This window comes from Lepidochelys kempii, chromosome 18 (genome assembly GCF_965140285.1).
Source record: "Lepidochelys kempii isolate rLepKem1 chromosome 18, rLepKem1.hap1, whole genome shotgun sequence".
NCBI lineage: Eukaryota > Metazoa > Chordata > Testudines > Cheloniidae > Lepidochelys > Lepidochelys kempii.
Window position 1 is genome coordinate 12329231 of NC_136397.1, and position 16981 is coordinate 12346211.

The 16981-nt window shown below is 47.0% G+C and overlaps 1 protein-coding gene across 3 annotated transcripts; it reads right to left on the reverse strand.

Moving 5' to 3' along the window:
* Nucleotides 1-248: 248 nt before the first annotated feature.
* Nucleotides 249-16336, reverse strand: MFN2 (mitofusin 2). Of its 3 annotated transcripts, XM_073316319.1 has the most exons (19): nt 16171-16336; nt 14437-14575; nt 12839-13017; nt 12027-12162; nt 11235-11397; nt 10769-10893; nt 10369-10477; nt 10174-10281; nt 9523-9676; nt 9209-9276; nt 8905-9026; nt 8419-8545; nt 7991-8095; nt 7315-7417; nt 5893-6113; nt 5586-5741; nt 4572-4768; nt 3336-3470; nt 249-2418 (listed from the first exon to the last, which is right to left on the reverse strand). In XM_073316319.1, the coding sequence occupies exons 3-19, from the start codon at nt 13011-13013 to the stop codon at nt 2349-2351; spliced, it is 2274 nt and encodes a 757-aa protein (XP_073172420.1). In that variant the 5' UTR covers nt 13014-13017; nt 14437-14575; nt 16171-16336; the 3' UTR covers nt 249-2348. The 3 variants fall into 3 exon arrangements, with proteins under 3 accessions (XP_073172420.1, XP_073172421.1, XP_073172419.1); XM_073316320.1 differs by lacking the exon at nt 5586-5741; XM_073316318.1 differs by having other exon boundaries at nt 10174-10477.
* Between the last annotated feature and the right edge of the window lie 645 nt (nt 16337-16981).

The following is a 16981-nucleotide window of genomic DNA, read 5'->3' on the forward strand; positions in this document are numbered from 1 at the left end:
TGCAGCAGAGATCTGCTTATTGTTTTGACTCATCAGCAAACCATACAGCCTACTGTCATGCTGGATTAGCAGCCCTGCAGTCTGAAGGCTGGAGTTTATCAGCAGGACATGCTGAGGCTGCCTCTTCTTACATATACACTAACAACAATGACCTGGAGAAACCATCTGCAAAGGCAAGAATTCAGTCTCTTTGCCTATTCAGTCTTTGACCTCAGGAGCAAGTTACTGCAAGCAACTGTGATGTGAACACACATTCTTTAGGAAACAGACTAAATTATTCCCATTCCCCAGAGGCTATGGAAGAGCCATCAGAAGGCCATGACTTTCCAGTTTGAGTTGGATTCAAACCAGCAAGCTAGAAGTGAAACATTCCATTATCCCATAGCTAATCTCCTGGCAGGATCTATTCTCCTCCCTTCCATCCCAAAATGCAACTGACTTGCTTCTTGTGACAAGAATTTAACAGAACTCTCAGTCTACCAACACTCTGTGCTAATCCACGGGAAAATCCCAAATCCTAGTACTTGGAGGTTAAAATAACCTAACTGGCTTAATGCTACTTCACTATTTATCCTCCCTCAGACACCGGATAACATCTCCCTCCTCCTTTCTGGGACTAGACGAGAAGTACGCTGGTTACTGGCACATGGGTATCGACATCTGTACTTGAGCAAGAAATCATTCTAAGCCTGTTGATACCATTTTCAAGCATTGTCAATATGACAAACTCCCTTCACTCTTTCTAAACTCAGCTGGGACCTCCTTAGAGTTAGCCCACAGGGACTCATTCTGGATTCTTTGGAGACATCTCTGACTTCTGGAGACATACCAGGGGAAAAAGACACCCTATCAGGTGCATAAGCATCTTCCCCACGTGAAGAAAGCTTCCTAATAAACATGGGGGTGGGGGTGAGAGAGAGAAAGAAGAGAACTTGATCCTATTGAAGTCAGTGGGAGTTTTACCCCCAGTTTTCAATGGTAACAGTGTCAGGCCCACATTAATTCTGAACATATTCAGAATTAAACTGGTTTTGGAGTTTGCCCTAAATGCAATCTGATCTGTTTATAAATAAAGAACAGCTTAGAAAGTTATGGCGACCCATTGCTTCCCCGGCATGGAATTTCCACACCAATACACATCTCCTTGGCTCCATATGAGCTGCACTGGATCAGCCCATCTTCATTCTGTTGTCTACTTTTAAAAAAAAAAAAAAACAACCCCAAACTGAATCACATTAATGCAGACAGTAACATCCTACGGAAGCTCTACATGAAGCAAGATCTCCTACAGCTTGTAATCTACCCAGTCCTAAAGGCCATGTAGTGATGATAATGGAATTCCAGAAGCCTGCATCCCAAAACACACACTCTGAAAAAACACATTTGTCTATATACTTCATAAAGTAGCTATTCACACACTGCCAACTGGCCCATCTCAGATCCTGTTTATCTTCCTCAATAAGATACCAATTTACTTAGTCACCAAATGCAACTGCTCATTCCACTAACTCCACAATAACTAAACGACGACAGCCAGTTTTGTCTCTGTCATGATTTGTCTCTCAAGTAACACAGGGCTAGGCAAAGAGCTTTCTTCAACTGAAGAGCTTGCAGGAGGAAGATGCCCCAAACCCAAAAAGACCAGGAGAAGAAACTTACTACAGCAGGATCCTAACCCCCAACCGAAAAAAGATTTGTTTTCCGCTCCTGGGTCTTATCATTTGCACGGACACTTCTCCATGGAAAGAAAGAGAGCAGCAAGTCTCTCTCCTGTTGTATTGCAGTTGAAGAGTAATTGAGAAGTGTGGGTAGGTCTCTGCACGGGCTGTTAGTGATGGGGCCTCTAGATGCATGGGTGGGGGGCGGGGGGAGAGAAATGGTCTGTGTTTAGATGACTAGCTGCTTTTCACACACATCTGATCTTGTGACTTTGTACCTCAAAGGATTATCAAGATCCATCTTTATCTATTAAGGTGGTAATTCATCAAGGGAGAAGTTTTGTTAGAATAAATCTGAACTTGATAAACTTTGGTGACTAGTGAGACGTTTAAAAAAAAAAAAAAAAAAAAAAACCTGGACAACTACCATACTTCATTCTGCATTACAAAAGCCCCCTGTAAGTGTATGAAGCAGAAGTTCCTCCTAATCTCTGTGGCAGGTGAGAAGAGTTATAAATGTGTGTTGAGAGGTTGGACATGATACGGAAAAGCAGAATCCCATTGTTCACATGGTGATAGACCACGCAACAACTTGCTTTCGCTCATCCTCCTTAGCGATTCCATCATACACCATGTTCTCTGCAGCGGTTAAGAGAGCACTGAAGGGAAATGTTTTTTTGCCTTCCCACATTATCTGCTCTGCTGCAGGTACTGATGTGTGAACATGTTGAGTTCACTGTCCAGCCAGCCTGCTTTATTCCTGCAAGAAGGAAGAAAAAAGTCTCAGTTAGGCCTACGCATTGAAGTTAGTTAACATTCACTGCTTACTCTAGTCTGAAAAGGGATGAAAGAGATGCATGAATGGCAAAGAATTGAGAGAGCTGCCACAGAGTCCCATGACTAGGTGCCTCTACTCTAGGCCAGGGAGGTGGCATGGACAGTGAGCTATAAGTTTTGGGGTTCAAACCAAAATCCTAGTTGCAAGTTTAAAAAGTGGTCTTATTCTCTGTTTGTGGGAATGGAACATTTGAGAGGGGAGCTCCCTGCCCATCTGGAATGAAGGTGAACATCAGAAACTCGTATGCCCTGCAATAAGGAGGAGAAAGGCCATGTGTCTGATTCGAGGAGATATGAGTGGTCCTGAAGGACCTTGTAGGACCCATAATTTTCTTGGGTTTGTGATGATCCTGACCAGATCTAGAGTCAGAAAGAAATGGTGAAGTCCCAGATATCAGGCTAGTGCCAGATGACTAAAAATGTCTGGCAGCGTAGAAAAAATATATAAATAAAATCAGTTTTTCCTACAGAAGGAAGGAAGGGGCTGAAGGTAACAACCCCACTGCTACCCAAGCTCCAGGAACGTCCTGGAACCCTCTCTTCTTACAGGCTGAATGAAGGAAATGCCATCTGTACAAAAGCAAGTAACAGATCTATGTACAGAAGCAACGTAAGATCTGGTCCCTTAGGAACACACACTGACTACTTGGAAGATACAGAGATCAATGACCATGTTTACTTCACTTCCAAGCAGGAGTGAGTTGATGCTACAGTAAGGCACATTCTAACCTGAACAGTCCAGGGAAGTCTTTACATTACATGTAATTGTGACTCCACTAAAGATGACACAGTTTACAGACTGTTCTCCATGAATTTGCTGTCAGGAAGCAAAGATCTCACCTGAGCAGTTTTGCTTTGCTCTGCAATGAGTCCAAGATTTCAATTTTTTTATTCATGGCAGCAATTTCCTGCTCAAGATTCTCCCGTGTGACATCCACCTGCTGACACAAGTGAGCAAATGTCCCAGCAAGCTCCCTAGAAAATGGAGAAAGGAGGGAAGAGAGAAGAGATCAAACTCAAAAGGTATTTACACTGTGCAAAGATTTGATTATACCACCTCCAGAAAGCCTAGCTTGACGCTTTCTTCCCATTCCAGCTTCAGAACATTTCAGTCAGCGGGCAACAGGGAACTTACTGCAAATTCTGGACAGTGGCACAGGAACTTCAGAATCTGATATTCCTGAAGAGTTAGTGCTCATGTTTAAAAGCATCTGGTTACTATGACGACAGGTGCTTTAGAAATACATGTGATAAAAGTTTCAATCCATGCTCATCCATCACTGTGCATTTTTAGACCTGGAGTACAGACTACGTACAACAGACCTGTCATGCGGTAACCAGGGTGACAGCTGGCCTTACGTGGCTTAATGGAGAGTACCTTGAAAATAGTGTTATTTAAAAGATTAGATCAGAGGTGGGCAAACTATGGCCCGCGGGACCATCCTGCCCGGCCCCTGAGCTCCTGGCCCAGGAGACTAGCCCCCAGCCCCTCCCCTGTTCCCCCTTTCCCCCCAGCCTCACCTTGCCACTGGCACAGTGCTCTGGGCAGTGGGGCTGCGAGCTCCTGGGGAAGTGCAGCTGGCTCCAGCCGGACGGCACTGCTGTAGTGCAGCCAGCCACCGGTGCTCCAGGCAACGCGGTAAGGGGGCAGGGAGTGGGATTGGATAGAGGGCAGGGAAGTTCGGGGGGTGGTCAGGGGCTGGATAAGGGTCGGGACGGTCAGAAGGCAGGGAACAGGGGGGTTGAATGGGGGCAGGGGTTCTGGGGGCAGTCAGGAAGGAGAGGAGGGGTTAGATGGGGTGGCGGGAGGCAGCCGGGGTGGGGGTTCCGGGAGGCAGTCAGGAAGGAGGCGGGGGGGTGCAGGGGCAGTCAGGGGAAGAGAGAGCAGGGGGGCTGGATGGGGCAGGGGTCCGGGGGGTGGGCCCGTCAGCGAACAGGGGGTGTTGAATGGGCAGGAGTCCCGGAGGCAGCACTTCCCCTAACCGGCCCTCCCTCCATACAATTTCTGAAACCCAATGCGGCTTTCAGGGCAACAGGTTTGCCCGCCCCTGGACTAGATGAACTGAGGGAACTCACTGTTGGACTTGGTGGCTGCAGTTGGAGCCTGTGTAGCTGACAATGAGCTGCAGTTTCTCACTCGCATACTCCACAAACTGGCGTTTGAAGGCTCGCTCCTTCGCTTTCATAGTCCAAGTGAGGCGCTCATATACATAAAGGAGCCCGTAAAGGCCAAAGGAGAGAGCAATCAGTCTCCAGCCCACAGCCTTCCAGACCTGCAATAAGCACAGTACAAAGGTGGCATAAGTCATCAGCCAAGAATAATGCTAACTTCTTACAATGGAACAGAAAACACTTGAAAAAGGTCCATAAGCGTAAGGGATCCCTTTCCTGTTCACCATATCCCTGGCTCTGAAGTGTAGGCAAGTAAGCAAGAGCCTTCTTAAAGAGATCTTCCATATCTAGACAGTGTGCTATATGGACTAGGGCCTTGGACTCTAGTTGGTGCACAGCAAATCCTCCTCGAGCAACTTCAGCCAAGTCTCCGGACTTCTAATTTTGGATGCCAGGCTTGAGGCACGTAGAGCTTATTTTCGAAGGAGCTAAGCACCCACAACTCCAAATCAATGGGAGCTGTGGGCACTCAGCACCTCAGGGGAGAGAGAGAAAAAAAAAAAACCAGCCCAAAATGTCTGAAGTTGGGAATCCCAAAAATAGAAGTACACAAAATCAGAGACGGATTGTGAAAGTTTCAGTCTCAACCTCTGTTTTAGTTTCCCCATCACTGAAATGGGAATAATACTTAGTTACCACCCATGCTCAGAAGAGTAGTGGTTAATGTTTGTAATGTGCTTTGAAAGTGTTATTTTATCTTCTTAACAACCCTGAATCCACCCCCAAACTTCAAGTGCAATAAGTTCAGTGGATCTCTCCCTTTTGATATTCCTTGGGATACAACACTTCACTCTGGGCTCCATGACGGACGAATATCACATCAGCCACTGACTGAAGCCTGCAGTCTAAATAACTTTCCAAATCAACAGCACAGCTAGCTCTGTACAGACAATTGTTTCTCAGAGATTTTCAACCCACCACTCCACCAATCACGAGGATCCCCATGGAAGTTCTGGAAGTCAGTGATGCCAATCCAGTCACCATAGACACCATGAGCTCTTCCTGGGTCATAGAACCCTGGGGTAGGGGAGGCAGACTGGGATTCGCTGGGGTTAAAGGTAAAGGACGTTGAATCTAATTAGAAGGGAAAAAGAAAAAAAAGCCGCAGATAAAAAGGAGAACGCAAGCCACAGCTGTTTCTTTCAGAGCTTTGACAGTCACTGAAGTCTTCAGTGAAACCCAATATCTACTATTGACCCACTGAACATTTAATGAGAGGTCCTACCTGGTCATTATAGCCCATCAAGGCCCGGCGACTGTTCTTTGGTCCCAAAAACCTATTCACAAGCATTGTCCATCCAAGAGAAAAATGGAATTCAACGTCCTCCTGGAAGTCGGCACAAAGCTTGTCACAGTTCAGGTCATAGCTGAGTGCGAAGCATTGTCGGGGGATCAGCATGTCTATCTGACCCCGTAGAGACACTGGGAGAAGGGGCTTTAAACCATCTGCAGATGAGAAATGGGAGAGGATAGGAAAAGTGTCAGCATAATTGAGAAGTACGAATGGGCTTGACTAGAATCAATCAGGCTCTCTGTTCTGTGCTTACCTTGTTTATCAGTTAATTGGTTTTTCTTTTAAAAAAAAACAAAAACAAAAAAACCGAACCCAAACCTGACCCAGAACAACTGGCAGGATCTGAAATTTATTATGACCAAATATGGCACTAAGGTCCCCAGAGCAGTCATTCTCCAATTTTCCATGTTATAGACCACTTTGTGAGAGATCTTTCTGTGGACCCTTCCCTTGCCACTTCTCTACTCTTTCCCCCGCCCACTTCCCCACAGTTACCTAGAGCAGAGGTTCTCAAACAGTGGTCCGCGAGCTCCATTCAGGTGGTCCGCGGATAGTTCCCTCTAATCTATAGACCACTGCAGTCTATGATCCATAGTCAGAGAATCTCTGTCATACAGACATTGCCAGAGGCATTGTTTACCCCTCTCTATCAATTATATAAATTAGCACATGCTCCAACATTAAAAGAGGCAAATGCATCAAATCTCCACCATTTGGTTTTATTTAACACAAATGGCCACTTTATTTGCCCTGACCACACTAAACCATAAACCATGTTTCATAAAATAATTTTGAAACTGCTCCAAGAAAAGTATGGTTCCTGCCAGCTGTGGGCGGGAGCTTTGCTAAAGCAACTGGCAAAAAGCCCCTGAAGTGGGACTAACTGAAAGTACTGTAAATTATGCATGTCACAGTATCAAACCTTTTTGCGGTAACATGGAGAAGATTCCTATTCCTGCAATGAGGTCTCGTCCAGAGCATCTTGTCACAGCAAGATCTGCAAGCTTTTTAGTTAGTAGTACCACTGCATTTTTGCTGCATAAGCCTCATCAAAAGTTCTATTGTTTTTGAAATTTCAATAGAACAAACTGCTCCCAGACAGAGGAGGTGGGTGTGAAGTTTCAATCTAGAATGAGTTTCATGACATGGAAAACCCCTGAAAACAGGTATTTAAGAAGAACCATGTAGACACTCTGAACTAGTGTCTCACTAAACAAGGCACTATTAAGTGAGAAGTTGAAACCAGTTCATCAGCCCTCACAGCCAATCTAAACCTGCATGGACACAATGGCCATGCTAGACTTATTCCCGTGTGTCTGCAGTAAGAGCTGGTTCTTTACATGCTGTACTGACCAATCATTTCTTGTTGCATGGTTTGCAAGGAAGCAGCGATGGCATTAGAGCATCGATCTGACATGTTACGGCCCAAACCCTCCTCAATGTGTCGATGTAGTTCCTGAAACAGACAAAAAATAGAGGCTGACATTGAAGCAAATCCAGACACAAGATACATCCCTGTCCAGACTGCTCATTAACTGCAGGTGCTAGAATCTCTCAAAACAGGCAATTCTTCAAAATAGGAACCATAAATTCTGTCCACCCCCAATCCTGCCATCTGTTAAAAGTAGTTCAGTATTGCAAGAGGGAAGTGAGGAGGCAAAGAAGAATAGAACTGACCATATGCCCTCTGCTTTGGTGAAAATGCTGCTTACATTTGATCCACACAATTCAAAGTGAAACAAGATACTAAGGCAACCAGTGCCTTACTGTCATGCCCTACAATTAAATACTATATACTTTTATACCAGTCTTTTACTACTAGGTTAGTCTGGAAAGCCCCAGTTCCTTTTCTGGGATGTAATGAAACCCTCAAAGCACAAGAGATAAATATGAACAAACAATTTCCACACTACAAAGACCTGCGCACTTGAAAGTTAAGTATTTTAAACAGGTGGTGCAATTACTGAGCAAGAAAGAAAATTGTTTAGATGGTTGGTCCAACATGTTAAAAGCCAGTGTTGTTACTCACATTCTTGTAAACTTTGATGACAACTGGAGATGGGTGGAAATCCATCTGGTAGTCATCTACCAACACTGAGAGCCGCCTAATCTCTTCAGCCATTGCATTCGACACCTGAAAGCACAACCATATAGTGTATGTACAGGGTTATCTGGAACACTAGCAGAGAAAACTCAAGACTATTCCCACGACAGCTGAAAAAAATCTGTTAGAAAAATTGATTTGCTAATAAGCACTAACACAGATAAACCAGTTGTCCCTACAGCAATAAGTCTCCACCATGTATGTTTCAGCAGAACCCCTGTGACTTCAGTGCTTATTTAGTCTGTTGTGTTTTCTCAGCTCCTAATCCGCCTCTCATCTTCTAGTCAACCCTTCACACCTTTCCTTTCATCCCTCGGATTGTTCTCTAGGCCAAAGAAGCACCTGTTCCTTACCTGTCGTTCTACTTCTTCTGTGATCTGTTTTATTTTCACCTTGTAGTCTTGAGTGAGCAGCTCCAGCTGTTTGTCAATAAAACCCAAGCGCTCCTGTCGTTCCTCTCGCATCTCCAGGCAGTAAACCCTGAGAAAAGAAGGTGCCTATCAGAAAGTAGCATCAGCACATCTCTGATCCACAAGCTAAATGGAATCCCAGAGGTAAGACATTTGGAGGGAGCAGAGATTCTCTTTCCCAGGGACAGGCAGTAACAATATCTAAGACATGTTATACACAAGTAGCATACAGGAGAGATAGGAGGTTTCTCCATAATTATACATTAGATGCAGGTGTAATGGTACATGTCCTCCGGTCCCCAGAAATTTTGTATGCTATATTGTGATTTTAAAAGCAAAGGCCTGATACTCATGTTTCCCAGACTCCCTCCCAGAAATATTCAGTGCAAGCTTCAGCCTTGTGTGCACTGAGTCTCTGCAGCTGCTCACCTCTGCTCCTGGGCAGCAATATGCAGAGAATCCATGATGAGGCGAACATCTTCAGCAATCTGCTTGGCTCTTACTGTGTGTTGCTCAAACTTTGTTTTCACTGCAGACTGTGAGATACATTCCTGTGTACACAGAGGCAGCCATCAGAAAATCAACAGCGACCCGAGGCATTAACATAGACCTCTCTCCTGCATCATTTACTGTCAAGATGCAGCATCAGCTTAAAGTTACAGACTCCATTCTTTCCCCCCCCCCCAGACGACTGTGACTCAAATAGTAGCTTGGTACAAATGATGGTGCTTACCTCAAATCTTCTCTCGAAGTTTTGAAACTCAAACATTCTTACTTGAAATCCTTCTGCCAATGCTCCACCTAGGATGACACAAGGTCACCAGGGCAAGTTTACAGAAAGCGAACAGAGAATTTGAAGCACCAGCAGGAAAGGCAGAAACATCTCTGGGGCTGGTTCTACTGACCTGCCAGATACCTTCTTGTTTAACTTTGGCTTCTTTTCCCTCCCTCACTTTTTAGTTAAATCACCAATTGATGATTTGGGATAAGACAATCTCTACCTTCCCACACAAATAAAATGAAAGACAGAGCTAGTAGTTTTCCTACCTCCTTCTGGCATCCCTTGAGCTTTCTGAATCCTGGCATTTAGCACTTCCTTCGCTGACACAAAGAAGATGCGGTCCCCAGCCTGTGCTCGATCCACCACACCCAGCTCATCCACTAGAAAACTGGTGCAGCGCTCCATGTGCTGTCGACGGACCTGAAGGATAAACCCACACACACACACATTGTTTTGAAGTCTGCTTGATAGTCCATGCCATTGCATGCAACTGATCAGGCAACCAGATGCCCCCTGCAGGCCCTATGTAGCAATACCAGTCTACAATAAAAATATTTTGCTCTTTTATGGCTCCTTTGTGGGTCTCAAAGCACTTTTCATATATTAAGCCTCACAAACCCCTATGGGATAGTTGAATACTCTAACTATTTTACAAATACATAAACTGAGGGACGAAGACACGAAGTGACCAGTCCCAGGTCCCCAAAAATGTCAGTTACAACAGGACCTCAGAAGTTCTGCATTCCAGATCCTTGCTGAAACCATTAGACCATATTTTCTCCAGCCCTTTTTCCAGATGACTCCTCAGCAAAGTCCAAACTGTAGGAGAATCACCCTCTATTACCACTAGCCACGCCTCTGCTCCTAGAACGGAGACTCCCAGTTTGAGCGAACACCAATTTAAATACAGCACAAACCTCTTCCATGTATTCAGGTTCTGAAGCTGATGCATCCCAGCGGTTATTCAGGATAAATATGTTGGGGCAAGACAGACGCTCATTCACTTTGTGGAAGAACTGCTTCTCCTGGTCAAAGAAATCCCATATCAATATGCAAAGCGTTGGAGCATTTACCCCAAACCAGCAAGCCTTTACAAGTGGGATTCGAGTTACCGTTTGCATCAGCGTGGACTCCGAGTTTGCCACTAACACAAATACATCAGCATCCAGACAAAACTTGTCAATCCAGCTGTCCAGCTCCGTGGTTACATCAATGCCAGGGCTACAGAAAACAGAAACAGACCTCACTAGAGCTATGAAACTTCAAAACCACAAGCAGACAGACATTCTCCGAAGGAGAAGCAGCATGTTACATTTCCTTACAAAAGAGGCTTTCAAAAGGTGTAGCTTCTCAGCATAGCTAATGTCCATGCTTGGGCTACCTTGTGTTCTGGGGCTGCTTAGTTCAGGAAATTAAAGGAATGATGAAATGGCACTCTATTTGCACTTCTCAGCTCTGCTTCCAGGTCACTTCATGGCGGAGTCTCTGCATGGGAAGAGTGAAATCTCTCACCTGTCCATAAGCACCAGGTCATCCTTTAAGAGAGGACATTTGGAATTGGGCCACATCACACTGACCAGGCTGCCAGCATTCAGAAATTCATTTTGATGGAGAGCATGAGCCAGTTGGTTGACTGTCTGTCGAAGGGAAGGGAGGGAGGAAAGATCAACAGGAGTATGTTATTAAATGTCTGATAATTATTCTACCATTTATCTCCCCGCCCTGAAATATTCACAGACAAGAATAAGTCAAGACCCAAACGAGAGTCATTTTCTCCCTTTACTAAAAAAGGGGCTTCCCCATAGAACTGCACAGGTGTCCCTGCTGAGAAAGGTCTCCACCTATTAGGAACTACTCAAGGGCAGGATTCCTTGCACACATTACTGAGATTACATTTACCAAGAGAAAATTCCTTTCTGAAATCTCTTAGATTAGGACAAAGTCCATCTTCATCAACATATACTAATTAGGAGCTTACCTTGACACTCCTCTTCTCCTCTGAGCCTTCAGTAAGTAGGAACGCATCATGACCATCTGTCCCCTCCACACGCAGGAAACAATTAGTGGTGTGTCCAATCCCTGAGGGAAGGACTTTATCCCACAGCATGGCATTTATCACTGTACTTTTTCCATTGCTTGTCCTGGGGTTAAATGCAGAATGGTTCATTATGTTCCCAAGGCACAGCTGTGCTCTTTGCATATTACAGCCACTCAAATCTCACGTCCCAACCAGCTCCAGAAAGCATTCAGCCGTATATTAGAAGCGTTCTATCAGTATAGGAATACTGAAATACTACACCAGAAGAGCACTCCTAATGTGGATGTTTCGTTCAGCATAGATTATTCTATCTCCCCATAGCTAAACAAGCCATACCACTAATGATGCAGTTTTTCTGGTGTGTCTGAGTGTATTCTTGGGGCTTCTGCTGGCACAGATATGTTGATGGGAGATCACACCTCTTCACACTGTCAGAACTGTGCCAGAAGCAGCCCCTCAGTGTAAACGTGACCGTAACGTATTAGTTGCCATATGCAACTTGCTGGTGAATCAGTACTAAAGGTTTACTCTGTTATTTCCTTATTTTAAAATTTCTTCTAAACAGAGTGAGGGATTCAAAATGAAAGTGAGAGAGTACCAATGATGATCAGACTTTTCCATTTCAGGGTCTGGACAGTTTGTGTTCCTATAAATACTTTTCACTGGCCATGATCCTAAAGATCCCAGTTGCTTCATTGAGAAGAGTCCGGGCAACACAAGTATCCGACTCACCTGCCAAAAAAAGCCACTTTCATGTGTCGCCGTGCCAGCACCTCACTAATGCCACTGACTTTTGACAGGTATCCTTTGACCTCCAATACCTGCTCTTCTGTGGTGACAGGGTCAAGTTCCACATTCCTGTGTGTTTCTAAAATGCAAATAAATTGTTCCCCTGAATTTCAGAAGTAATTTATCAACAGCACCTGGTCAAAATGAATCTGAATGAATCTAATCTAATTCTCTGGAGTGTAGTTATATATTTATTTGCGTGGCAGTCAGACCCTGTTGTTTGAGGGCCACACAAACAAGTACACCTTGCCTATGCCCTGAAGCCTGTTTCACTGGCTGTTGAACAGTGCCCCTCTCTCTATCTCTAAGGGTTGTCATGTAAAAAAGTGCCTTGAACAGCACATAGCTGACATTTCACACCCCAAAGATCCTTAAATACACTGCTGTGCATTTCTTAATCTGTTAATGCCAGAAGTTGGCACATGTGATATACACATGTTGCCAGAAATGAGATGTCAGGACCATAAGAACCAAAGGATTAAAGACAGAAAAAACCCAATGCAGCCTAGTACAAGACTAATTTCCTTATTATTATTATTTTTTTAATATCAGTTCAACGATGACTATAATTTGGGATCAACTTTAACATTCAGAAGCCTGTACCTTTATCCAAATTTGATGCAATTTCATCTCTTCTATACATACGTATACAGGTCTAGTGATCGCATTTAATCTAGCATTTTTTGTGTGACAAACTGAAACAAACAAAGCACTACTCTACACATGATGGTGGGTTACTCCGGGATACAGCTTACCTTCCAGGAATGTGGAACTCTCCTGGATATATGCAGCCAACTGTTCAAAGATGCCATTGATTTTCTTCTTTGCAGTGACAAAATGTTTGAGTGGAGAAGCATTTACCTCGGCCATGTGTCTTTTATCCTTCTTTACAGCAACTATGGACTTGGAGCGAGTGAACAACAGGGACATTGCGCTGTGGGGAGGGGGGGAAGGGAGGAAATCTAATAAGATACAATTCCTTAAACACTAATTCCTCCCCAACTAATGTGTCTATGGCCCAAACAGCTAAAAAAAATAGCTAACATGTTTTAAAGAACACCCTGTTACAAAGAGGCTATATATTTCACAAACAAAAGTGTCTGAGTAGCAGATCAATATGAATCATGCTGGTGATTGCCACCCAGATTTCCTGTATGGACAATTTAGATTTTAAAATCTAAATCTGATTGCAATTTTTGCTTCACATGGTATTTAAGCCCCCAATCAACGGTCATGGAGAAACTCACAGAATACATGATGGAACGATCAGCTACAGCCATCTACTCCAGAGCAAGGAATTGAATCCAGGCCTGCCACTTACCATGCTAATAACCTAGCCACTTCCTTCCTTCCCCTTTTTCTAATCTCTAGTTCCTTCTAATATAGATAAAGTGAGAAAAAAGCATTGGGAGTCAAAAAAAAAAAAAGTTACTTCACATTTATGTTTGCAGTATTGTTGTAGCTATGTTGTTCCCAAGATATTAGAGAGAGAACGTAGGTGAGGTAATGTCTTTTAGTAGACCAACTTCTGTTGGTGAGAGAGACAAGCTCTGTGTAAGCTTGAAAGCTTGTCTCTTTCACCAACATAAGTTGGTCCACTAAAAGATATTACCTCACCCACCGTGTGTCTCTTGAAATTTATAGCATTTTACTTTTTTAGAGTACTTCCAAATGTTAGAGAATATTTCACAGGGATGTTGAAGAAGTGTTGTATCCCGATTGTACTGATGAGGAAACTGAGGCAAAAAGATGAAGGGACTCCAAAAATAGAACATAGTTCTTGGCTCCCTGCCATGTGCTCCAAGTCACTCCATTACACATGCTGCCTCTGGAGCACAGCATCAAGCATGCTGCAAAAACACTGAACTTCAGTCTCAGAAAGCAATGACAGTGCATTGGTGAAGTTCCCTATAGCACCAGAACAATCATTACTGCAGTCCACCATAAGAATAGCCATACTGGGTCAGACTGACGCCAGGTGCTTCAAGGGAATGGACAGAAATGAAGGACAAAAGGCATCACCCCCAAGATTCCTAAAAGTGCTTCTAAATAAACATCTCAGAAAAGTTACTTTAACAGCCCACCCTAGTGCCCCTACATCCAACTGTGTTGCAACATGAACGAGTCTAAGCCCTTCGGAGGAACGCTTATGGAAAGAGGGAAGTATCCTTTTTGATTAACACTATGCGGAAGCATGTAGCCCATTACATCAAGAGCTCATACAGAGACATCCATAATGAAGTGCTGTAGGAGCACCTCAGCCTCCATCCCTTCTGCTTTTCATGAACCAACCCTTCTCCACCCAGTGACTCTGCCCCTCCCTGGGCGGGGGGATCGGGCAAGCCTAGCTTACTTTCAGGATTAGTGTTAAATTTTCACAAGCCAGGCATGGTCAGCTCCCTCTGTCCTGTGTGCCAATGAGTGTTTTCCACAGTGCTCCCTCCTCTGAGTGGGGTTCAGTCTGGCAGCTCCTGGGGCGATGTGGATCCAGCCTGTCCCAGTCAGGGGAGGAGAAGGAGCAAGATCAGATGGTGCACACAGACCCAGGAGGGTTAGGGGTGAGTGGCTGTCAGGGAAGGCAACCCATGGTCTTGCACGCATGAGTGTGCACAGGGGTAGATGTGGGTATTACATACCCTGACCCCACCATGCGCTCTGGGCAGGCACACCCAGCGCACACACCTTGAAGCAATGTGCCTCGTACACCAGAGTGTACACACCCCGACCCCACCCTCCCCAGTGCCCTGCACATAGTGTCTATCCCGAGCCCGTGAGCCATGTACACCTGAGTAGGCACACAATAATCCCGCCCTACTTGTGCCCTGCACAGTATGCACACCCAGAACCGGCGTGCCACGCGCACGTGAGTGTGCACAGCCTGACCCGGCCCTACTTGTGCCCTGCACAGTATGCACACCCAAAGCCCACGTGCCATGCACATTTGCGTGTGCACAGCCTGACCCGGCCCTACTTGTGCCCTGCACAGTATGCACACCCAAAGCCCGCGTGCCATGCACATTTGCGTGTGCACAGCCTGACCCAGCCCTACTAGTGCCCTGCACAGTATGCACACCCAGAGCCCGCGTGCCATGCACATTTGAGTGTGCACAGCCTGACCCAGCCCTACTTGTGCCCTGCACAGTATGCACACCCAGAGCCCGCGTGCCACATGCACGTGAGTGTGCACAGCCTGACCCGGCCCTACTAGTGCCCTGCACAGTATGCACACCCAGAGCCCGTGTGCCACATGCACGTGAGTGTGCACAGCCTGACCCGGCCCTACTAGTGCCCTGCACAGTATTCACACCCAAAGCCCGCGTGCCACACGCATGTGAGTGTGCACAGCCTGACCCGGCCCTACTTGTGCCCTGCACAGTATGCACACCCAAAGCCCGCGTGCCACACGCATGTGAGTGTGCACAGCCTGACCCGGCCCTACTTGTGCCCTGCACAGTATGCACACCCAAAGCCCGCGTGCCACACGCATGTGAGTGTGCACAGCCTGACCCGGCCCTACTAGTGCCCTGCACAGTATGCACACCCAAAGCCCGCGTGCCACACGCATGTGAGTGTGCACAGCCTGACCCGGCCCTACTAGTGCCCTGCACAGTATGCACACCCAGAACCGGCGTGCCATGCACATGTGAGTGTGCACAGCCTGACCCGGCCCTACTAGTGCCCTGCACAGTATGCACACCCAAAGCCCGCGTGCCACACGCATGTGAGTGTGCACAGCCTGACCCGGCCCTACTAGTGCCCTGCACAGTATGCACACCCAGAACCCGCGTGCCACGCGCATGTGAGTGTGCACACCCCCCGTGCCCTGCACATAGGAGGTCTATCCCGAGCCTGCGAGCCATGTACACGTGAGTGCGCACACACCCTGACCCGGCCCTCTCCCCTCGCCCTGCACACGAGGGGGCCCGCAGGGCCTTGTCGGCGATCGGCGGAGGGGACCCAGCCCCCCCAGCTGCCCCCCGAGCTCGGCCTGCTGCCGTTACCCGGGCCTCGCTTCTGCGCCGCCGCCTCGCCCCCCAGCTGCCCCTGCGCGGGGCCCGGCCGCCGCCCGGTTCCCCCGGCCTCTCACCTTCACCTTCCCCTTCCCTCCCGCACAGCCGCCATGACGCCCCCAGCATCATCATCAGGGAGCGCCAGGCTACGGGCGTCATCACACCGGCGCGACTGGCGGGAGCGCGACGGCCGCTGCCTCACGGGGAGCGCCTCCAGGCGGCTCCGACGGGTCGCTTCCCCCTCCCCCCAGTGCATTGTGGGAGGGGTAGTCCAGGCTCTCCCCTTTCCCAAGGCCTCATGGGAGCGGTAGTTTGAGGCCCTCGCTTTAGCCCAATGCCTCGTGGGAGTTGTAGTTTGAGGCCCTCGCTTTAGCCCAATGCCTCATGGGAGTTGTAGTCCTCAGAGGTTGACCTTCCCCCTCCTGCTCTTTACCTGGGCAGTGGGAGCTGGTGGGAGCAGCAGCAGCATCAGGGTGCTGGGAGGAGATTCATTTCTGCAGCCCCAGGGGCACTGTGATGCTGGGCAGACAGGGGCATGGTGCCAGCCCGCGGGAGCTATGCCTGCTGTCCTGGGCATAATCCAGCCCCGCGTCACCCGCCGGTGCCAAGGGCACTGCCCGCTGAGCTCCGCCCCGTCAAACTGCAGCTGTACTGGCCAGAGGTGCAGGGATGGGGGGAGATAGCTCAGTGGTTTGAGCATTGGCCTGCTAAACCCAGGGTTGTGAGTTCAATCCTTGAGGGGGCCATTTAGGGATCTGGGGCAAAAATTGGGGCTTGGTCCTGCTTTGAGCAGGGGGTGGGACTAGATGACCTCCTGAGGTCCCTTCCAACCCTGATATTCTATGATTCTAGGTGCAACTGCTGGAGAAGCAGCAGCAGACCCAGGCC